General features: G+C 33.7%; 1 protein-coding gene across 1 annotated transcript in view; it reads right to left on the reverse strand.

The window, feature by feature from the left end:
• The window catches only part of CDH9 (cadherin 9), a 90,040-nt gene that overhangs the window by 32,766 nt on the left and 31,673 nt on the right, over positions 1-25,601 (reverse strand). The window contains exon 2 of the mRNA XM_081133510.1: positions 25,227-25,503. Coding sequence (XP_080989636.1) covers positions 25,227-25,454 — 228 coding nt within the window. The 5' untranslated portion in view covers positions 25,455-25,503. The remainder of the gene's footprint in view (positions 1-25,226; positions 25,504-25,601) is intronic.

Genomic DNA, 25,601 nt, shown 5'->3' on the forward strand with positions numbered 1-25,601 from the left:
ATAACATTCCTAGAATGTTGTCAGCATGATGAGGAAGTCTTGCTAACCCACATAGGGACATTCATAAAACTTCTTCAGGAGACTGGCAATGGCTGGAAATTGATCTTGAGAGAAAGCAAACCTCAAATTAAATCAATTAATTAAATAACAACTTTAGCAGAACTGTCGACAGTGGTTGAAGAGGGATTATTTATAAGTAATGGCTATCAGATGTCATAATCTCTCATGACTTTAAAGGCCAGTAACTGTGTGGCTTAGTGAGCCAAACAAAGGAAATTCAATTGTGTAAATACTATATTAAACTTCAGTAATAGTAGGGCATCACAAAAAATTGTGGCTTTTATCATTGCTTTTAAAGTCCAAAATATTACAAAAAACAAACAAACAAAAAAAGTCTTCACTGTTGTGTAGCTCATTGAGTTTGAATAGATAGAGTGGCAAAACTTTGTCATCACATCTGGAAGCCAGGGTCCTAAATCCTTTCCTATCTTAACTGAGATATTATTATATCCACAAACCAAATATAACCCCACATTCACAGAATAATGTGCTTTGGTCACCACCTCAGTCAGTTGGAATGTGTGGTACACAGGGAAATTAATATATTAATCTCTCTGACAGAGCTATAGGATGAACAAATGGTTTACAAATTAATTTATAGAATTGAATTGAAACCAAACTTGTGTAAATGATCTCTTCAGAAAGAGAAAATACTTTATGATCTGAATTGAAGTCAACACTTGATAAAAGACTTCTGAAAACTGTCCAAAAAGGAAGTAAATTTGGCCTTATAAAAATTACACATTCAATAAATGCTTACATCAACACATATAAAAATGTTCAACTGACTGTAGCCACTGGAGGAATAAGAGTAATTGCACTGACAAAATAATATTAAAATAACTCTGAGGGATATCATCCTGTTAAAAAGCTTTGCAAAGAAAAATCCTATTAAAAATGGTATGAGTCATGTCCAATTCATTGTCATGCTGTTTGTAAGATTAATCTTCAGAGAAAATATAACACCAACTATAAGCTAAAAATTGAAACTATATCTTAGAAATCATTAGTTTGGAAATACAGACTGAGGACAGAGGATTGAGTAGGAAGTTCAACAGTTCACCTACAACATGTTTCCTTCACATTACTAGAGAGAGGTTGAAATTAGGGATATGAACATGACGTATCTTGTTGTAAACATGCTAAAAAATGCCCTAAAAACAACCTAATGTTAGAGGAGAATACTTACCTTTAAAATGCTTTAGTGGAGCCAATGGTTTAGGGTTGCCTTTGGTCATTAAATCAAGAATCTATGATTAATGAGGCATGCTGTCTGGAAAGTGTCTTGTAAGGTATGTGAGTACATAATGGAGATACTTCATAACCTAACTAAAACCCTTTTTAAAGCAGGTGACTGTCCATCTTACTTAGGGACCTGTCCTTTAGACATGGGCTAGAGATGCACTCTGCAGGGATCTGGGAAGCTGTACTGAACGGCCTGAACCTCCTCTCCGTTTTTCCCCCCTATAGATTGTACATGTCCTTGAAAATTATCAGTAAAGCTTGATATTGAGCAGTATCTCTGACCTATGTGGATCTAATTGGACAATTCCCTATCATTTGTCTTCACTGAGAAGGGCAGGACAGCCATTTATCATCCTGTAACAGTGACATCCCAATGCTGTTCCCACAGATCTCTTTCCCTGGTTCACTAGTGCCCACAAAACTTGCATCCTCCACACACAGGTCCAATTAAAAAAAATGAAATAAAGCAATTCTCCCTAGGAATTTAAATTTGCTGTTTTAAGACTCATTCTCATTGAAATAACCCAAAATGTCTCCATTCCTTAAAGAACACAAAGTTCGAGGAGAGAAAAGTCAAAGTTGAATAGTGAGGTTGTTTTAAAAAAAGTAAGGAAAGTAAAATAAATATGTAAATTAGGAAGCATTATATAATTGATAGTCTATGCAGTATCAGCATAAAAACACTGATGACTGTGACATTTCACATTAACTTCAGTGTAACCTCAGTGTTTGTAGAAGCATTTCTACTTCTGCAACATATTTCCTTATTTTTATTGCAAGACATTAAAGTTTATACTAAGTAATACATCAAACATTTTCTTAAGCAAACCTAATAAGGCAATAATTTGACATATACAGACATTATATTAGTTTGATTCAATTAGTACAGTATGAATTTGAAACTATAATATCAGTCTATTAAATTTTTATTTATTATAATTCAAAATTTAAAAAAAAAAATAAATGTATGCATTAGTACACTACAAGTGAACTACCAAAACATTTTCTCCTAGACAGTGCCATGGATACTGCCTTAATGAATTTATCATTATACAATAATGAGTCCTTATTTCTGTCTTCTATTTGTACTTTCTAAGTAGTTACCTAGTCAAATGACTTTACAGGCAAACTATATGTAAACACTCTCACAATGATATTTTCTTTCCTAATTTTTTACTGTCTTTTCAAACCAAATATTTGAATACCTGCCTTTCATAACCATCAGTGTGTCAAAGAAGCCATTTAAAACTTTATATGGTTCAAATAAAATTATCCATTTCTCTCTGAGTCGTCTACTATTCACCCATTCTCTCACCTTGCCTTTCCAATACACTCCACTGTGGTCAAAGGTGCTACCCTTTTGTATGACTGATTACGTCAAAACTTTCCTCTCTTTCTCTCGCATCCCCTTCATCCAATCTATCTGTAAATTCTATAATCTCCATCTTTTCTGTTAACATCTCAGTTCAAGCCACCACTGTTGGCCACTTGAATTACTTTAGTGGCGTCTTACTCAGTGTCCCTGAATCTCTCTCTCCTTTAGAATCTGTGTTCCACACAGCAACTAGAGTGATTTTTTTTTTTCCAAAATAGAATTAGTTTATATGAATCACTTACTTAAAACAGATCTATGGCTTTTCATTCCAATAAATCTCTGACTCTCTCTCTTTCTCTGTCTCTATCTCTGCCTCTCTTTTTCTTTTTCTTCCTCTTTCTCAGTCTCTGTCTCTGTCTCTGCCCCTTTCTCTGTCTCTCTCTCTCTGTCTCTCTCTGCCTTTCTCTCTCTGTCCCTCTCTGTCTCTATCTCTCTCTGTCTGTCTCTGTCTCTCTCTCGCTCTCTCACACACACACACCAAAAAAATAAAATAAAACCGAAAGATTACTATGACTTCCAAGAACCTACATCAGCTTTCCTCTGTCTAACTCTTAAAACTATCTAGTCATTGTTTCCCTCCTCACACACTAAACTACACTCCTTTTGGCTTTCTTTCTTCACCATGGATCACAATATAATTGAGCAAACTCTTTAATTTAGAGTGACAAATTAATTACCTTGCCCAAGGTCATGTTAGAATTTTATTGCAGAAAGGCATTTAAGCAAAATTTCCTGACTCCCCACTATTATTTTCCGTTCCTCTCTGTAACACATAAATTCCAAATGGCAATTACACTTTCCAGCACTTCCTTCACTTGTGATTAATTAACTATCAATTTTGAGTATTAATTCTCTCTAACTAGAATTGTGGACAATTTAGAGCTTTTTGTTTTGTTTTGTTTTGTTTTTTGGGGGGGGGGCAACTGCCCAGTTGTTCCTATTCTGGGAAAAAAATAAATCACTACTCTTTAGATGTTAGAAACTCCCTTCCTGTGGAGAAGATAACAAATCATATCCATCACTTACAGAGGAGGCTACAGAAGAGGAAGGAGCTGGGCGCTGTTCATATGCTTGTGAGTCAGGAAAAACTGAACTAATGTCCCATGTTGAATTGGTTATTTTGAAATATGATAAAATTATCGTGGAGGTAAAACAGTTCTATTAACTGGATGATTACAGCAGAGATCCATCATATTTTTCAGGACAGATAGTTTTTATGGTGGAGTGAAGGGGTAAAACTTATACTGGATGGCAACTGCATTTGGGTTCTAAAGGAAAGAATCTGCAAAGAAATATAAGCCATATATAATTTGTCCAGATTAGTTTTTTATTTTGAGAAAGAAGTTCTGAAATATCCCCAAATTAGCTTACTCATCAATTGAAAGTCCTCTGGAAACAGAACTATTGGGAAACCAGTATGTGGGGTAGAAAAGAAAAGCTCCCTTATTTTATTTTACTTTTTTGGAGGAAATAACTTTAAAAATACTAAATGACTAACTTTTCTTTTTGCAGTTAAGAATTAATCTTGTTGATTTTAACATTACTGATATATCTGAAATAAACTTATGTAATGCTCTGGTAAAAAAATTCTAAGGAAAAAATGATAATTTTTATATTATAATAATTCCCACAAAACTTTATGAAATCAAATGCTGTGTCATGTGTCATCATAAAATTCAATTTAAATGACAATTTACAATGAGCTGTTAGAGTACTTTCCTAAGCTGTTAAGCACTTACTGTTAACTAAAACCAGACATCACTAGTCTATCATTCCTCAACTGTTCTCTTTTAGCTGTTTGCTTTCTCTCTCTTTTCAGCCATTAGCTCCCCTGTCTAGAATGTCTTCTCTCCACTTCTTTGAAGTATTATTTACTGATTGCACTTCAAGGCTCAGGTTAAATGTTACAATATGTAGAAGCCCTTATTTGTTAGTTTCCTGTTGCTGCTGTAACAGTTTACCACAATCTTAATAGCCTAAAGTAACACAAATTTATTATCTTACAGTTCTTACAGTTCTCTAAGTCAGAAATCTGACAGGTCTAACTAGGCTAAAATTAAGATATCAGCAGGCTGTAGTCCTTCTCTGGAAGCTCTAAGGGAAAATCCATCTCCTTGCCTTTTTAAATTTCTAGGGCCTGCTTGATTTCTTGACTCTTAAGTCCCTTCTTCCATCTTCAAACCCAACAGTAGCAGGTCAAATGATTTTCACATGGTATCTCTCTGAACCTTCCTTTTTGGTTGCATTTCTTTATCAATCTCGCTCTCTCTTCCTCTCTCTCTCCCCCTCTCTCTCCTCTCTCTCTCTCTCTTTCTATCTCTATCTGTATTTCAAGAACAGCTGATTAGCAACCTCAATTCTCTTTTGCCATATAATGTACCAAAGTCACGGATTCTAGGTATTAGGACACAGGAATATCATTCTTCCTATGACATTTCTTTCTTCAGGTAGAGTTTCTTACACTAACCTTTCTACAGTTAGCAGATGTACTATTGAAAAATCATACACTAAGCTACACTAAGCATCAGTATAGTGTAATGGTTAAAAGGATGAATTTTTAGAGGCAGATGGACACATTTAAAATCCTAGGTCTGCAATTATTATGTGACTTGTGCAAGTGATCTAACCTTTCTGCATCTCCACAAAATCATTATAATAATAATGATCACCCTTAGAATTGAGAGTTAAATTCTTAAAAATATATGAAACAATAAAATACTTGTGCCATGGTCAGTGCTCAATAAATATTACACATAATCATTAGCAATTTCATAAAGTTGTCTTTTCCTCTCCTTTTTTTTTTCTTTCATTTTTTTTAACCCCAACCCGAGGATATGCCCATGTGCTTCCTCAAAAATATCCATTTAGTTGAATTTTAATATCACATTTTGATTTCCGTTGAAAATACTAAAAGGAACTTATTTTTGAAATTTGTATTCACATTTGCTACAGAAGTGGTATTGAATACATTTTATATGATATTAATCAGAAGCATTTATATAGAATAGTAAGAAGAAATGATCTTAAAAGCATGTTAGGAATAATAAAATGTAGTTATTAAAAATTATTTTGTTGTCAAATTGATATTTCCATGAATATCTGGAATTACTTACCTAAGAGGCAAGTTGGATGCACAAGTATAGATAAGCATTATGCAGACTCCATGCTATACAATGATATGCTTTCTCTGCATCAAATTAATTAATATGTTCTGGAACTGCCTATATTTTAAATAAATCAGCATTGCTTTACATATTATTCTATTTAAAGTCTACCTCAAAGTCATTGTGAGGCTTCTGATTTAAAATGACAGACGAAATAAATTTAGCTTCACATTCTTTCTCACGAACAAATTGAAATATGACAAAAGAAATACTAAAATAAGTGAATTTACAATAATGTTGAGAACGAGAACTGATGTATTAGTTACTTTTAGCCAATTCCTGGAGAAAAGCAAATGGGTGGGATTTACTAGCCCATGATTCTGAGAAATGAGTCACAAATCTCAGTGAACAAGAAATAATACTCTAGTGAGGGACACAGGAGTCTGTTTGTTTGTTTGTTTGTCTGTTTTTTGCACATATGAACCCCTAAGGTTAACAAAAATGGAAAGTGAAAATGAGAAAGATGACCATTGAGGCAGCTAAGAATGGCTTATAAAATGGCATCATTGGTTGGTTGGTTTTCATTACCCTTCTTTAACCAGCATAGAGGAAAGAGATGGTTTACTTCCAGACTGAAACAAGAGATCTGCTTTCTAAGCAATCAGAAGTCCTACTTAATTTTCCCTGTTTATTTTTCAAAAATATGCCCTCCATGTTTGCCTGCCCGATTCCCACACATGTTGGCTGAGATGATATCTTCATTGTGTAGGGATTTTTCCTAAGCACAAAGCTGAAGTTCACCTATAAATTAGGGGACAGTGGCCATAAAAGCAGTCATAGGTAGGAACAAACAAAAAGTGTTCATGATACACTTGAAGAAAACTGGTTACTAGGAAGTAACTAAGTTAAGATTGGAAAACTGAACTCATCAGTACAGTGAAGACAAAATTACTTGAAATAAATTCTAAATTGTATGCTTATTATATTCATGAAGAACTTAGTTTCACCAAGGAAAAATATTTCACTAAAAAAGAAGTATAATTAGAAACCCAGAAATAATGTATGTAATAAAAATATGCAAAAATATTAGTAAGAATAACTGGACAAAAGTTGGTATAAAATTATATGGTGCCAAAAATCAACTCAAAATAGATCAGTGACTTAAGTTTAAGAGCTAAAAATATAAAATTCTTAGAAGAAAGCATAGAAATAAATCTCCATAGCCTTGCCATAACCTTGAATTTGGCAATGTATCTTTAAACATAACACCAACAGCACAAGCGAAAAATAAAACATAGGTAAATTAAATGTCTTGGGGAAAAACAAAAACAAAAACTGTGTGCATAAAAAGACACCATCAGGAAGGTAAAAAATAATTAGCTACATAATGAGGGGAAATATTTGCAAAATATATATCTGATGAGGGTCTAGTATCCAGAATACATGAAGAACTATTACAATTTCAAAGCAAAAGACAACCCAATTAAAAAATGGTCCAATGGTTTGAATAGATGTTTTCCCAAAGGATATAAACAAAAGGCCATCAAAAACATGAAAAGATGGGCAACATTATTAGTCATTAGAGAAATGTTAATCAAAACCACAATGAGATGCCAGTTTATACCAACCATAACAGGTGTTGAAAATAAAATGGATAATAGCAAGTCTAGGAATTGGAACACTCCTGTGTTGCTGCTGGTCATGTAAAATGGTTCATCTACTATGGAAAACAGGTTGATGGTACATCAGTAAGTTAAAAATAGAATTATCATATGACCCAGCAATTCCACTCCTACATATATGCCCAAAAGAACTGAAAACACGTATTGAAACAAATACTTATATATGAATGAATGTGGCAGCACTATTCATAGTAGCTAAAAGGTGGACCCAAACATCCATCAATGGAGAGTGGATAAAGGAAATTTGGTAAAGTCATAAAATGGAATATTACTCAACTATAAAAGCAAGTACATACTGCAATGCGGGTGAACCTCAAAAATATTATACTAAGTGAAGAAGCAGGAAATAAAAGATAACATAGCCTATGATTTTATTTAGATAAAATATGCAGAAGAGGTAAATCCTTAGAGACTGAAAACAGGTTAGTTGTTGACAGGGCCTGGGGGCTAGGAGGTAACTGCTCAGTAGTTATAAGGTTTCTTTTGGGGTGATGAAAATGCTTTGAAAATACAGATAATGGCTGCACATTAAAAATGTACCAAACTCCATTGAATCATACATTTCAAAATGGTTTTTATGTTAGTAATACTTCAAAAACATAAAAGAAAAAAGATAAAGTGATGAGACACAGAAATTTGAATCTCTTTGATTTTGTTTCTTTTTTGTTATCATGAAATTTTACTACATAAAGAAAAATCATCCTCAGTGCTTATAGTGAGGGGCTCTAAGTGGGTCACCTGCAGGGGAATGTGCATTTTATAAACAGTAGCCTTCTCATCAACAATCTTGGACACTAAACAAGAAAGGAGTGATCGAAGCGGTTAATGTTTATGATCAAATTATTTTGAAACTTGAATTTCATGCTCAGTAAAGTTATTAATTAAACTTGAGGATAAAATGAAGACAGTTCTTGCATGGACACAAAAACCTTGCCTCCCATATGCCATTTCTAAAACCACTGAAAAGTTTAGAGATCATATTTAGACGTTCCAATTGGTAATGTAATTATCATACTGGAGGCTTTTGGTTGAGACCGGCATTTATAAATTTTGTTAACATAAAAAAGACAATCGGTTACTTAAAAAATAAAGTTCTCTGGAAAGTATACACAGTTCAATTAGAAACCAAGCTCAAGGGTTTCATAGTGAGCTTTACGGGCCCCTGTTCACCGAAGCAGTTAGCCTTCTGTCTCCGGCAGTTCCCTCAGCTACCCACCAACAGGGTGAAAACAGAACAGACCAAAAACAACAACAGAAACTTTCTCCTTTTAACTTCTTGTGGTTACTGTTGTTGGTTTTGATTCTGCCATAAACATTTCAATCTCTAGTCAGCTGATCAACTTTTTTTCTACACACAAAAATATTTTTTAATAAAAAGAACCCTCCTGATAGCTAAGTCAATATATTTTACAACAAAAATTACACACCTGTTATCTTTGAACAAGTTAATACAGGCAGTGATTTCATGAGAATATAAAAAGTAAAAAAGTTGCTCATTACTATTATTTGCAAATACAATTACTCTGATACACATAAATACCGAGCAGTAATTGATCAGACTCATTAAATCACATTAGAATTAATCACTTAGAAATACTGGTAATAATATGAACTTCAATCTATACAGCATTTGGACTTTTGTCCTGTTAGAGATACAGGGTTTGTTTTTGTCTAGAAGAAAATGTAGAGCATTAAACAATCCCAAAATAATTTACATTCATTGCAGGACGGCAGTGGGTCTAGTTCCTGGCTCTGGCCCCCTTTAAGGTGCTTTTGTCAAAGCACTTTTAAGTTGACTTTTGATAGGCCACTCATGTCTTAGACTCTCCCAAAGTAGACAGAAAATACGGCCGACCACAAAGGCATCGGATGCCAGCTCTGCCTTTCCTGGTTTATGGTGCCACAGCTATTCCTTGCTGACAATTGAGCCCAACCGGAACATCGCAGGCTAATACTTTATAGCTGGCTACAAAGATGCACGTCAGCGCTAAAGAAATACATACATACATACAAGTACATGAAGACCTCATTTGTCCTCACATCACTGACCTAAAAACGCAGTCTACTCTATCAGAAGATATATAGAGATGTCTTTTGTCCTACTAAAATCAAAATCTGTACTTTTCACTAATTTATCTCAGATAGCTTCTTATATCATTTTTAAAAGGTTCATATACTTGTTTTTCAGTGTGAAGTAACTGTTCATTCTTATTTAAGCAACCTTCAGTGAGGAGATATTTAGGTTGGTTTTTTCATTGCTGTCATTAGTTAGTATATTAAGTGCTATAATGAATGCACTTGTACATAGATCTTCATATATTTCTAAGAGTACATCTACTGGATATATTTCTAGTGGGTGAATTGCTGCTTCAACTTTTTTTTTTTGGTTATTTTTGGATACTTATCACTTAAAATGCACTTCCAAATCCCTTGACAAAGTATCAAACTTTTTTCATTTTTACCAGGCTCATTGGAGAAGAACTACAAATTGCTTTGATATTATTTTTGTTATTTTGAGTGAAATAGAGAATCTGTCCTCATGTTAGCAGCTAGAAAAGGATTTTCAGAATGATGATCTTTCACATTTTTGAAAGATCAGTGTGATAAATTAGAGAATGAAATAAGGCAAAGGCAGGGATTTTATTTAAGTGGGTTGTGAACAGTTAGCTCTTGGCTTTGTATGTATGTTCCTGCTCATTGTAGTTCTTGTAAAAAACATTCACTGTAAACCTGAGATATCCTAGCGTAGTGCCTGGAACTAGCAGATATCAATGCATAGTTGTAGAGTTTAATTACACTGCATTGATCCTTTTAAAATTCAGAATTTCCTTTGCCTAATACTTGTGCTCATTTCTTTTAATTATTTTTCCTTATTTTACTGCTGACATCAAAAATAGAATTTTTTAATTATTTTTTACTTTCTGATTTCACTGGTGGGTAGAAAAAGAAATTTTACATGTATATGCAGATATAATATGCATGTCCTATAAATTATATCCACATATACATATACCTTTTCAAGGTAAGTCATATGAGTCTCAAAATATCTTCACACCAAAACCAATTTTAAGTTCTTAAAAATTTCAAATGACACTTTTTGCATTTTTAAATTAAAATAAAGTTAAAAATGTAGTAGTAAATCAAGAATTCTAATAACTTGAGAGACATTGGGTTTTTATTTTTATGAAAATGTCACAAATCTAGTCACTGTCTTTTTTTACATACAATTTAACTTATAGTTACTATCCTAACTACAGTTCTTTATAATTAAACTTTTTCAAAAAGCTTAGTGAAGAAATGACTATGAGACACATTGTTTAGCCGTAAAGAATAATCCTCATTGACTTATTTATAGTTTTTCTAACAACTTACCTAACCTTAGAAATGTGTGAGGAGCCAGGCCAGCGTGGCTCAGGAGGTGGAGGTTCGATCCCCAGGAGGCAGCAGGTCAATGACTCTCTCATCCTTGATGTTTCTCTCTCTCTCCCTCACCCTTCCTCTCTCTGAAATCAATAAAAATATATTTAAAAAAGAAAAAGGGAAAGAAATGTATGAGGAAAAACAACCTCACTGCATCACTACACACACACACACACACACACACACACACACACACACTATGTATATGTCTCCACATGTCCTATAAATGGTTTTCCCAATATTGTATTGCTTGGATAGCCATGATCATGTTACATCATATTTATCAGGCTTAGTAGCCTAAAATAAACGTAGAAAATAACAAAATCATCACAACAACTCCAGAGGATGATGGAATAATTGAGTACACCCTGAAGTTTTTGCATTAGTAATCAGAACCTTCATTTCTCCGCCTTCACTGAATTCTCTTTCCATATATTTACATAGACTAGACCTTATTTATTTGCCAAAAACTCATTTTGCAAATTTGACCTTGCCCTGTATACCTGTAGGCACATATAGATGATTTTTTTCTTATAAATGTTACAAGTCCTACAGTGATTCAGATGTCAACTGTAAATACAATAGGAATGGTCCTGAGACTTCCACATATAATTAAAATTGAATAGCAACATAAACTTCCATTTTTCTCTAAGTTTTCTGATATATAGCAGAGAAAAGAATGTGAGCAGTAAAAACGTTAGAAATGCTACTGACAATAGAGGCCATTCTTATCACAATTTACACATTTGTTACCTTTATTCTATGACGTTCCTTTTGACATACATGAAAACTCTGTTTCTTTTCAGCTTTATGCAAAGCTAAAATGGGGGCCTCTATTTCTAGCCTTTACCAGAAAGTCTGATCGCAGCATTACTATCTGATTCCAGCATTACTCACCACAAAAATGGTCAAGATAAAGCACATATTAACAGCGGTGAAGTGACATGAGAGAAAATTAGAATTCACTCATCGGTCATAGAGTACAAACAAAGTTCATAGCCTTGAATACATAATTTCCAAGAGGCGATTTTTATACTCTAAGGAGTGCTAACTACAGCAATGTATTATCACTTTTTCAATTTCATTCCAACTTTAAGGAAATACCTCCCTAGTAGGAACACCAGTAAATAGTATTATCCATTGTGTTTTCAATGCACTCAATTCATTAGATATAAAACCTGCAAGTCAAGAAGAGGGGAATTTAGATGAATCATTATTATGTGACATATTTGTGTATGTTGCTAAAATCAACTACATGGCTGAAATACTTTGAAAACAGGATTTGCCTTAGAATATTTGCTTGTGAAGTTTAATCTCTTTACAAAAAAGCTATTCTTATTGCTCTAATGCATGTGTGTGGTGTGTGTGTGTGTGTACACATGCCTGCATTCATCTCAGATTGTTGACTGCAGCAAGTTAGTAGTAAGCTTATATTTTGATCCAACTTTAAAGTTATAGCTGCTCATGAGATGTGGCTTCAAATAAGATTATTGAATGTGCTCTCTATATTAGCTCTATACTACGTCTTACATTAAGAGTTTAAGAAATTGAAAAACCTAAGCTACCAAGATCTATATAGTCTGTGGAAGATTCTGCTAGATATATGATTGCATCAATAGTATATCATTTGTTTTTGTACATTAGTTTGCAATTATCTGTATGGCATCAATTATATTTTGCATTTTCTTACTAAAGAAGTTACTTGAAGATTGGCAGTGCAATCCATTATCACTATTGATTCACAGTTGAAACTAAATTTAAATTGATCACAAACATTGAATTATAGAATATTATCCATCAGTTTAAAACCCTTCTAGAACCAAAGCTTTTCAAGTGATTCTAACAAATTATAGAATATTATCCATCAGTTTAAAACCCTTCTAGAACCAAAGCTTTTCAAGTGATTCATACACTGATTTGAGTGTATGTCTCTCTGCCCTAATACCTTAGGGAACATGTTTTAATAAATATTCCCTTGAATGGCCTTTCTTTAACTTTGTTTTGTGATATCATTATCTGTTTTAATATCATGAATAAATTTTAGGTTCAAAACAGTGTTTAAAATGCATTTTTACAATTTAAAATACATTGAAAAATAAGCAAAATAACATGTAATATTTATATTATTTAATATAGCTCAATTTTACCTAAGTATCCCATATCACATATTTAAAAACTTAATTTGTCCCTTTCTGTACCATATTTAAGGTCATATTTTCATTAAGTAAAGGCCATCTTAAGTGAGCAAAATTATGTTTTTGTATTTATAAAAATAATTAAGCAAATTAGGCATAATATGTGATTTTTTTTCCCTTTGCAAAACTCTACTAATGTAGTTCAGTGGGTTTGGAAGATATCTGCCTGTTCATTTTTATCTCTGTCTTGCAGTAATTAAAATAATGACGATAGCATCACAGAGTCCTGTGCTCAAAAACTTAGATTAAATTCAACATTGAGTTGAGTGCTAATATGTGCCAGGAACTGAACTGAGGGAGAGGGGCATAGTGATCTGTATTTTTAAAAATAAGCAATCTGAATAGATATGACAAAGGTATTTTTATAAAATGCAGTAAAAACAAAATAGTGATGTGATATTTATTTTACATAACTCTGTTATATATACAGAATAATAAACGTTTAGATAGTTCAAAAAATAACTGGTGAGCCTGACTTCTGCCCTCTTACTCTCATTGATGTGCTGGTGGAATAAGTGGAGGTGTTCAAAATTGCACTGGAAAGAAGGGACAGTAATTACTGATCTCACGGGTGCTTGAGACGTTGTGACTGGAAAAGCAGAAGTATGACTATATAGATGGGTTGGTCCAGACAAGAAGTGAATAAAAAATGTTTACAAATGGCTACTGCAGATTTCCACTTGAAGGTTTGAGTTCTTTGCCAGGAAGGTAAGAGTGCCATTGCATTTCTTAATATGCTAGAGGACATCAAAATGCCAACAATTCTATCCCTAAAGTGACTTAGAGTAAGGAACTGATTTACACCATCACCTATGATGTTAAGCGCTTGAAAGTTCTACCTTATATAATAAAACATGAAACAAAAATTGTAAGTGTAGCTTTGTGGGGTTTTGGGAGAGCTTATTTTAACTTAGCACTCAGAAAATTATTTTAAAATCTTTCCTTAGTGGTGCATGAAACCTTCATATTCACATTTTGATGTGTTTCTCAAAGGCAATCTTTGTATTGGGGGTTTTGTCCTCACAAAATAATTGCATTAAAAAGTATATCCACAGAGAATAACTGTGAACCGTATGACCAAAGTAAACCCACATACAGACTGACAAACCTGACAGTGGACAGTCTGATGACAGTTTGATAACTCCAGACACCAACTAATAGAGGAGGAGCTGCAAAGACTGTGATTTTGAGTTAAGCTTTTGGTGGCCTATACCATTACCAGCCTTTTCGTTTTTCTTTCTGTTTTTGGTAACATCCCTGGAAGTGCAAGGGAGCTTTCATTCTTTACTTTATCTTTGCATTGATTGAATTTTTTTTAAATAAGAACTTTAATTTTTTCCTAAGAAAATTGAATTTTTTATTTTACAAAAAAAAAGAAAGAAAATATTGTTGAACTCTGTTGTATACAAGGCATTACTAGAAGTCAAATTATATAGTAATAACATTCTGAAGTTTATGACAGTTATGGTGAACAGACTTCTTTAAAATTGTGGTAAAACATACATAATGTTCAGTTGACCATTTTTACTATTTTTAAGTATAAAATTCAGTGGCATTAAGTCCACTCACATGGTTGTGCAGCCATCACCACCATCCATCCCTAGGACTTTTCCATCATCCTAAACTTAAATTCTGTACCATTGAACAGTCACTGCCCATTCCCCTTACAGAGGCTACTTTATGGTTATGGGGTTGGAGACAATATGTAATTAGAGCTCAAGCGGAGAACCAGTATTATTGGGCTGAGAAGTGAGTGGGTAGAGTTCAGATCTGCCACAGTGGCTAGAAACTGCAGAATACAATCTCAGGGAGGAGGGAATCACAGAGATTTGATCCCCCGAGTCTATTAACATCCTCAAATATTTAGTACAACTCTAAGTAAGGCAGATAATGTCAGCAAGAATTCTAAGAAACTGAACAGAGATTTCATCAGCAGGGAATGAAAATTAGAGTTGCCAAGTTAGTGTGGGTTTGCAAGTAATCCATGTCTTCTGTATTGCTCAAGAAGAGACAAGACCTAGAAGCAATGAGTGAATGGAAATAGTTCTGCTTGAGAAGAGTAATGGGCAGAGGGGGGAGAGAGAAAAAGACAAGCAGGGAGGGATGGAGGAAGGAATGGAACTGGGAAGGGAAAGAAGGAAGGGAAGTAAGTTTGTGCACACAAGTGTGTGTGCATGTCTGTGCTTAGAGATCAGGATTCAGGGCTACCATCATGACTAAAGATTGAGAGAAGGAAATCTAGGAACAGGAGAAGCCACAGGAAAGATGGCCCTAAACTTTGAATACTCTGTATATGTAACATGTGGCTGACTTTTAAGCTGATCATTTATACAGCAAGACTCCAAGGAATTCAGAGAAAAGAAAGAGCCATAAAGTTTAAAACTGAGCAGAGATCTTCCACTACAAGTAATGCAAAAAGGAGTCTTCAGGTTGAAAGGAAATGATAGTAAGAGAAATTCAAATCAGCAGAGTAAACTTTGCTGATGGAAATGGTAATTATGTATGAAAATATAATAATATAATTAAAATATAATATATAATATAAAATATTTCATTAATTTTAAGTTTTTAAATCAATATTGAAATGCTTAAAAATAAAGATTAGCAATGTACGGTACATCTTACAGTATACACAGAAGGAAATATATGACAAAAATAGAATAAAGTCCCACAGGGGAAATGAAGTTATACTGTTGTGAGATTATTGCATTGTATACTAAAATACATAATGTTATTTTAATTTATATCATAATAGGTTAAGTATTATTTATAAAGAATTTAAATTCAGATTTTTAAAAAAGTATATATTGAATTGCCCCTAAATATGTTAGAAAAGCAGAAGCAAATGTTTAAAGAACAGTGGAGTAAATTAAAACAAGAAAACAGTAGACTTCAATCCAAATGTATCAGAAATTGCATGATATATGAACAGACTTAACATTTCAATTAAATGTTAAAGATTTTCAGTGGATAGAAATACATAAATCAAGTTTTTGCTGTTTATAAGATCTGAGTTTTAAACAGAATTACACAAAAAGCCTAAGAACAAAAAGATGGAGAAAGATAAACACCACAAACACAATCGTATATTTGTTGGTTATGGGTGAATTTGTATCAGAGAAGGTAAACTTTAAGCAGCAATAGTATCAAAAATAAAGGGCAATATTTTATATTAATAATACAACAACTAATCAGAGACATAAAATATAATTGACTGCTCATCTAATAATTGAATAAAAATGATGAAAAATTGAACAATATAATGAGAAATTTTAAAAATTGGACATTTTCATACTCTTGATGGTGCCTGTGCCTAAGCCTTTTTTTCCTGTCCCTCTCTGTGTTCTCTGCTGGAGACTCTACTACTTCTATTTAAATTTCTTTATTTTAATACTGATAATTATGTAAGGGTAGATTTGATGTTCTAAAAGTTTGGAAATAAAGGAAGAGAATGCTGGAACGTTAGAAATAGGACAAGAGCACTGAAACCGATGGCAGGAAAAATCACACACAACTTGATAATCATTCTAATAAACATTTTTCTACCACACCCTAATAGTTTTTAAATTATTTAACAGGTATTTGTATTATACCAAAAAAATTACTAAAATTTTATATGTAGATGTTTCTGGGAGTAGTTACAACTCCGTATTCAGTCAGAATTTGTTTAATCCTATCTTTTAATCATTGGTACCTGTTTAAAATTATCTGAGTTAAGTACATAGACATTATTTTGGAGTGAAAGTGAATCTAATGTATGTACTGTTTGAGGGCATAAAGCAAAATGGGGAGGGCTTGGTTGCAATTAGGATCCTGAAGTATAATGGAAATACAGAAAAGGGATTGCATTTGAGGCAAAATGTGTCAGGAGAAGGGAATATACTTGTTTTAAGATTTATCTGCTCTTTTCGTGTTTCATAGTGTCAGCCTCCCAGATTGTAAATGCTTAACAAAGGTCTACTGAGAGAGCAGCTGAATATTAATTTTGAGTAAATACATGATATCAAACATTTTGGAGAACTTAGACCCAACACAGATTCAAAGGTCACAGATGCTAGGTGATGAAATAGTGGACCAAAATAATTAAAATTGGGCCATGAATGAGGTTTTGGTAGGTGACAGAATTCTGACAGGGAATTCACCTGGGTGGATGAAGCTGGGCCTCATGTATGGGCTTCATGCATTTGAGATTAGACTTAAAGGAGAAGAGATGAAATTAGGGAAGAGTGCTTAGGTATTTCCTGGGCAAAGGCCTGTGAACATGATAAAATAGAGGTCAAGTATATGGAAGAGGAAAGTTTAACTCTGCCTAGAGCTAAGGCTACGCAGTTATGGGGACGTAGCACAGAGGCTGGGTTGTACAATGGTATTGAATACTTTGAATTCTACTTAAGTAAATGTGAGTTCTTTTCCCATAGACATTTTGTCCAAGATATTGGTATCATTCAGGAAACAGCATGTAATATGTTTTGAAAATTAAAATACAGTCACATGAAAAGGTTATTTAGTGTGCCATGCAGTGATGGGATAATACAGTACTGGCAGTGAGAATTAAATGATAACACTCTATTATAAAAGTCAATTTTTAAAGAAATCTGTGTCAAATAAGCATTTGTGCCTTGTCCCAAGAATCTAGTCTTAATGCTTAATATTTTCCTCACGTGTCTCCAGTTTTAAACAACCAAGCTATAAGAGAATTTGGGGATATAATGTGCTTTTAAATCAGAAGCAGCTGCTACATGTACTGGACCATAAGTAATGACATTATAAAACCTTTATAAAGGTAATTTATTTTGATTCTGAAAAACACTGTAATACTATAAAAATTTATCAAACATCCACAGGAAGTTTGAGACTTTATTTCTGTGTCTATACACATCAAACTGATGTATCCTAAAGCCTAAGAGAAAACTGACTGTCCAAATACATTATTTTATGTATGCTTTGGGGAATATCAAAGTTTAGTGTATATGTCAACATACGTAGTACAAAAGCTTGATTACCCAACAATTCGATAGCTCAATTTAATATAAATCAGAATGCTGTTTTTCAGTTGGTACCTGTGTTTTCATGGTTTTAATTAACATCTAAATCAATTGTATCTAATTTTAATCAGGAACCTGATAAATGTTAAGATCTCCTTCCATTCTAGGATTCTATAATTACACTTATGATGATTTAAGCTATAAAATAGTAATTTTTTTCATTAAAACTATGAAAAATTTAGAGCTAACTCTGTAAAAAAGATGTCTTGTATTTAGATGGTGACTACCTATAGGCAGTTTCAGGACACTATGTTGATTGCCCTGAGCAAAATGAAGGCTAAATATATATCTTTGAATTAAAGTAATAACCAATGAAGTTGATATTTCAAAATTATTTTATGAATAATGTTTTTCTTTAAAAAAAGAATAATCACTACTCCTGTAAGTTTGGCATTCCTTTATGCAATAAATGTCCTTCAATAACCAGATATTAAAATGAAATACTTATCTGGACAACCTGGATGTTATGGAAATGGACAAATTCCTAGAAAAATACAAACTCCCAAAACTCAGTCAGGAAAAGTCAGAAAATTTAAATATACTGATAGCTGCTGATGAAGTTGAAGCAATAATCAAAGGGCTCCCAGCACACAAAAGCTCTGCCCCCGATGGCTTCCCAGGGGAGTTTTACCAAACATTCAAAGAAGAACTAACACCTACCCTCCTCAAACTATTTCAAAAAATTGAGGAAGGAACATTTCCAAGCTCTTTTTACAAGGCCAGCATTAGCCTCATTCTAAAACCAGACAAAGATACCAGAAAGAAAGAGAATTACAGGCCAATATCCCTGATGAACATAGATGCTAAAATCCTCAACAAAATATTAGCAAATCAGATCCAGCACTATATTAAAAGATCATACGCCATGACCAAGTGGGATTTATTCTGGGAATGCAAAGCTGGTACAATACTCATAAATCAATAAATGTGATACATCACATAAACAAATTGAAAGACAAAAATCACTTGATCATATTAATAGATGCAGAAAAACATTTGATAAAATCCAACACCCATTTTTAATAAAACCTCTCAGCAAAGTGGAAATAGAGGGATCATATCTCAACATAATAAAGGCCATATATGACAAACCTATAGCCAACATCATACTCAATGGGCAAAAACTAAAACCATTTCCCCTAAGAATAGGAATAAGACAGGGGCATCCACTTTCACCACTCTTATTCAACATAGTACTGGAAGTCCTAGCTACAGTGATCAGAAAAGAAGAAAACATAAAAGGCATCCAAATTGGAAAGGAGGAAACAAAACTGTCATTATTTTCTGATGACATGATATTGTACATAGAGAATCCTAAAGACTCCACCAAAAAACTACTAGATTTAATAAATAAATTTGGAAAGGTAGAAGGATACAAAATTAACACCCAGAAATCTATGGCATTTTTATACACCAATAATGAACTCTCAGAAATAGAAATCAACCCCATTTACCACTGCAACTAAAAAAATAAGATAGCTAGGAATAAACTTAACAAAAGATGTAAAATTGCTGTACTCAGAAAACTACAGGACACTGAAAAAAGAAATACAGGAAGACATAAACAAATGGAAAAATATACCATGTTCATGGATTGGAAGGGTAACATCATTAAAATGTCCATACTACCCAAAGCAACCTATAAATTCAGTGCAATCCCTATTAAAATACCAACAGCATAGTTCACAGATCTAGAACCAACACTTAGAAAATTTATATGGAACCAAATAAGACCCAGAATAGCCACGACAATCTTGAGAAAAAGGAGCAAAGTTGGAGACATCACAATACCAGATATCAAGTTATACTACAAAGCCACTGTAATCAAAACAGCCTGGTACTGGCACAAGAACAGACATTAGATCAGTGGAACAGAACAGAGAACCCAGAACTTGACCCATGCCATTATGCCCAATTAATATTTGATAAAGGAGGCAAGAACATACAATGGAGTAAAGACAGTCTCTTCAATAAATGGTGCTGGGAAAATTGGGCAGATACATGCAAAAAAATGAAACTAGACCGCCAACTTACACTATACACAAAAATAACCTCAAAATGGATAAAAGACTTAAATGTAAGACATGAAACCATAAAAATCCTAGAGGAAAACATAGGCAGCAAAATCTCAGACATCTCTCATAGCAATATGTTTGCTGATGTATCTCCTAGGGCAAGAGAAACGGAGAAAATAAACAAATGGGACTGCATCAAAATAAAAAGCTTCTGCACAGCAAAGAAACCATCAACAAAACGAAAAGGGAGCCCACTGTATGGGAGAACATTTTTGCCCATGACACATCTGATAAAGGGTTAATATCCAAACTATGTAAGGAATTCATACAACTTAACAAAAGGAAGACAAGCAATGCAATTAAAATGGGCAAATTCTGCTTAATTCTCAATAATAGGCATATGACCAATTAATTATTAATCCATGACAACATTGAAATCTAATGCGCAAAAAATAAAATGCACCTGAAGATTCTGTAACCAAATAGTAAAAGCCTTCGCTGTGCTGCTAGTGTTGTGGAGTTGTGCACCTGAAACCTGTGTAATTTTGTTCACTAGAGTCACCCCGGTAAATTCAATTATAAAGAAAAAAATGTATTTTAGTTCTTCTCCTGAGCAGTATTACTAGTTCTCCTAAGTAATTCATTACATGTGTGTCTTCAAATTACAGGGAAGCTACATGGCAATTGCTATGGCTTTGTCATTCTCTTTGTAAGAACCAAAGGTTTTTCTTGGTGCAGAAAACAGAATTAGTCAACATCTAACAGTTTCGGCCAAAAGTAAGCAACCAAACTTCAGATGGAATTATTGTGAAAAACAAAGATTGCTCTTAATTTCAACATTTCTGACTTTTCTTTCCTGTATTGCAAATGCAAAAATGATATAAGGAAACATTCTATAGTATTTCCTTATAAAAATATCATTTTGATTCATTTTCTTGCTCCTCAAGTCTATCTGGACAGTGAAAGCTAATTGATCACCCCAGACTGTGCTCTGAATTTGTACAAGAGCTTTCAGCAGGTACTCAAATACCATGTAAAAGCAACTCAGCATGGAATTCTGGGCCTTTCACAGTAATGGCCTATCTTTATCCCACTAGATTTGTCTGTGTGTGTGTGTGTGAGTGTGTGCTTTATTCTGCAATATGCAATCCCACCTCCTTGGGTTATCCACATGCAAATTTGTATTACATTTTTACTAGCTCCTCATGCCCACATATACAACTTTCTCTACAATCTTAGAAAATACCAGAAATTTGCCGTTAAAGAAATCTTAATGACAATTTTATTTAACCTTACAAGAATCTGAGGTTTAGGAAGTTCAATCGACTTCTAAGTTCTGCATAATTATTAAATGGTACAATCAGGACTGAGCCTTGTAAGCTGTATGTTTGAGTGTGTGCACATGTAGATTTTATTAAATCTTGCTACTACTATTTTATTTGTTTTAAAACTGCTTCCTCTAAATTCAAAATTAAACTCTCCATTTTACATTCAAGGATTATATACCTTTCTGACTTTATATAGTTTTATATCACCTATTAATTAATATGGGTCTTATTTTCTGGAATTCCTAACTTCTGTAAAACTAAGAAAGAACTGGGAAAATCTCTTTGCTTTAGAAGCAACCTATTTTGTTCCCAGTCCTGGTGGTACACGGTAGGTATGAGAGGCCTTTATATCACACGTGATATCGTCCATGCAGCAGAACCAGGAGGGCTAAGTTTGTGTTACCCTGGGCAGCCAGAACAGTGTGATTGACCAAAGAGATAATCTGTGCTGTTCAAGCACCGAAATCCTCATTAAAACTCATGTGTTCAACCAAGTTTAGGGACATGAGTCTAGCTCATCTCTGTATATACTAATTAATAATAATGTCAAAAGCCAGGACAGCAGGTTCGGAGAGAGTTTATAGACTCTTACGAACTTAAGAAATGCTAAAAAGTAGTTGGAAGCCCACTTTCATAGTGAGGTAGATATGTGGTGTAGGGCATATATAAGACAGACCCTGTTACAAAACAAGAGTGCATTTTGTATGTTGTTTTTTTCAGAAAGTATTATAAGTGTTTTCATTGAAATCTCTCTTTCATGTACATATTGTTTTCCATGAATAATATAAAATAGTTGACACACTGATTTGATGCTCATTTGAGGAAAATTCTGATTATTATACATGGGTTTTCCACTTTGGCTCATGACCTATTTGTCAAAGATAAATAAGCACAGGAAACTGAACACTTTAGGCCCTGGCCAGGTAGCTCATTGGTCAGAGCATCATCTTGATGCACCAAGGTTGCGGGTTTGATCCCCAGTCAGGGCACATACAAAAATCCAAGGAATACATAAACAGTAGAATGACAAATTAATGTTTCTCTCTCTCTCTCTCTCTCCTCTCTCTCCTTCTCCCTCTCTCTAAAATCAATAAATATAAATAAATAAAAATGGAATACTACGTAGCTGTAAAGAAGAAGAATCTTGTACCCTTTGGGACAGTATGGATGGTCCTGGAGAATATTATGCTAGGTGAAATAAGCCAGGCAGCGAAAGAAAAATATCACATGATCTCACTTATACATGGAATCTAAAGAACTTAATAAACTGATGAGCAGAATAGATTCAATGACATGGAAGCATAGTTGAGACTGACGAAATGTCAGAGGGAAGGAGGAGAGGGGGTGGAGGGGGAGAGAGTAACCAAAGAATTTGTATGCGTATATGCACAACCCAAGGACATGGACAATGGTGGGGAGAGTGACTGGGGAGTGGGAAGGAACGGGGGGGGGAACGGGTCATTGGGGAGAAAAGGGACATCTGTAATACTTTAAACAAAAATAAAAATTATAAAAAAATAAAAATAAAAATAAATTTAAAAGTGCACACATCTCTAGCTTTTTAAAAATGAAAAAAATCAAAATAAAGTTAAACCACAACGTAAAAAAAAGAAATTGAACACTTTAATTGTCAGAGGTAAAAATAATACAATAAATAAAATAATAAAATAAAATAAATTAAAATAAAATAAAATAAATATAGGTTATTTTCCCAAGACAAGTGATAACATTTTATGAAAAGTAATTAAATAAAACTATATACACACTGTTAGCTTTCTTTGACTGATTACAGAACTAATTAAAAATAAGCAAAATGGTATAGAAAGAGCTAAAGCATATGTATGTTTTAAAGTGTCAGCATAATATTCTCAAGGTCCATCCATGTTGTTGCAAATGTCAGTGTTTCATCTTTACTTATGGCTGAGTAGTCTTCCCTGGTTGACAAACAATGTAATATACAGATAATGTAACATAGAAGTGTACACTTGAAACCTATGTGATCCTATTAACCATTGTCACTTCAATCAATCTAATAAAAAATATATAATAAAATCTGAAAAATAATAAAATAAAATGTCAGTGCAGTAACAGTGGTTAATTAACCAATGCACACTCGGTTTTCAAAAGGAAGCATTTTTGTGTACAGCTAAAAAGAAAGGCTTGTAGCAGAGCCTTGATTGCAAGATTACAAGTATCTCTTCTCATCTGCGCTTATTCTTCTGTGTCTGTGAGTCTCCCAGGATGAAACCCTTTATATGAGGCTCCATGAGCCGGACGTGCCCTTTGTGCACCGCCTTAGAAAAAGAATCACAAAGCAATTTCAAGTTCTCAGATACAAACACTTGTCAGTTGAACTTGAAATATCATGATGTTAGTTATTAACTACGGAGTGAATAGTGATGTTAAGTGAGGGATGCTGGAGGATGCCGAACGACTAACCTGAGGAGAAATGAGAGAGAGAAAAGAATCATCGGGTGAACTGTATGGGGCAAATGAGGACAGAGATTTCCAGAGAAGCAGAAATAATAGACTTCTGGTAAAGGAAGCTGCATTTGAAACCATATACGGTCACACACACAAAAGGAAGAATCGGGTCAAGATTTTGGAAATTTCACAGATGAATGTATTTCTTCTGGTTTAAGAGCAATAGGCACATTTTTTGTGATATCAGGTACTTTTTTGTTTATACTTTTTGCCTGTTCTGTCTTATTTGCCTGATGCTGCAGTGAATCAAGCAATACTCATGTCATTTCAATCACCTCTAGTAACATATGCCAAGAATCAAGAAAAATAAATAAGGATCTAGGGGCATTATTAGTATTCATAATTGTTTATTATGTTTTATTCTCATGATGTGAAATTAGGGGGCATAAATGGGGGATAATGCACAGTGAATACAGGAATTGCCCAGCATATAAAATAGTATGAATGAGATTGGTAAGGGGAAGATAGATAAATAGAAAACTTTGGACATCAGAAAGAGCATTTCACATAATCTGAGACACAGAGGAAAGAGAAGGAGAGAGGCAATGAATCCATTTGCTCAAAATTGAATACAAGAAGGGGTTATGTATTTTCCATGGCCACTTGCCCTTGGCTGCTAATGAACATCAACAATGTACATCAAGATAATGAGCAGCGGCATCCTGCTACGAGGATGCTATTAAATCTGCTAAAGATAGTTTCTTTTTTCTATTTTTTTCTTCCTCCTTCTGCTGCAAGCCCTTTGCTCTGGATTGTAGGCAGGAAGTAGTTCAGTTTGATGGATACTAAGAAATTGAAGCATCTAGAAGTATTTGTGTTTATTTATGACTCATACATATCACACTACCCTTAATTATAAATTATTCATCAGTAGGGATATTTTAGTCATTGTTGGTATATCATAATTGCACTTCATATTGCCTCCTATAACACACTAGTTTTTATTTACCCATGACTTTAAATTAAATTTCAAAGAAATTTTTTAAAAAATCTTTTAGATGTACACACATAAGATTAAATCATATGTAACTGATTAATAATTAAGTCCACATATAACTTGTTTTATTTTGAGGCTTACTATGAATACTGACCTATATTTAGCTACCTGAATAAATCACATTCCTTACCCTACCCTACTGAAATAATGTACAATATTATGCCTTTTGCACACTGTAATTAGTCAGATATTGTCTGAGTAATCATTAGTGACATGAAAAGTTGCTGTAAAAAATAAACCACTTTCAGCCTCTTATTATCATATAAGAATTCTTACCTTGCCTACATATTGTGTATCTGTACCCGTGTACTCTTCCAACAAGAAGAACTGATTCCACATCCAGCCGCGCTTGGTGCGATGTAGCGTTTTACCATGATCTTTTGTCAAACTCGGCATCCTTTTGCTTGGGAAATCCCTGTTAGCTTTTCCTTGTAATGGGAGAGCATCAACTGTATAAAACATATAGGTCCAGATGAATAGTGGTAGGCAATGGTAAGTCCTCATTATCTGCGGCTTCGGCAGGATATCAGATTCAATGTACCGTCTATTTCCCCTGAGGAGTAGGGGGAGAAAATGGTCTATTAGGCTGTGTTTCACTTTCAAAGAACCTGTAAACTGCAAAACGTTTCTAAATGTTATTTAAATTTTATA

This window comes from Miniopterus schreibersii (genome assembly GCF_964146895.1).
Source record: "Miniopterus schreibersii genome assembly, chromosome: 3".
Taxonomy (NCBI): domain Eukaryota; kingdom Metazoa; phylum Chordata; class Mammalia; order Chiroptera; family Miniopteridae; genus Miniopterus; species Miniopterus schreibersii.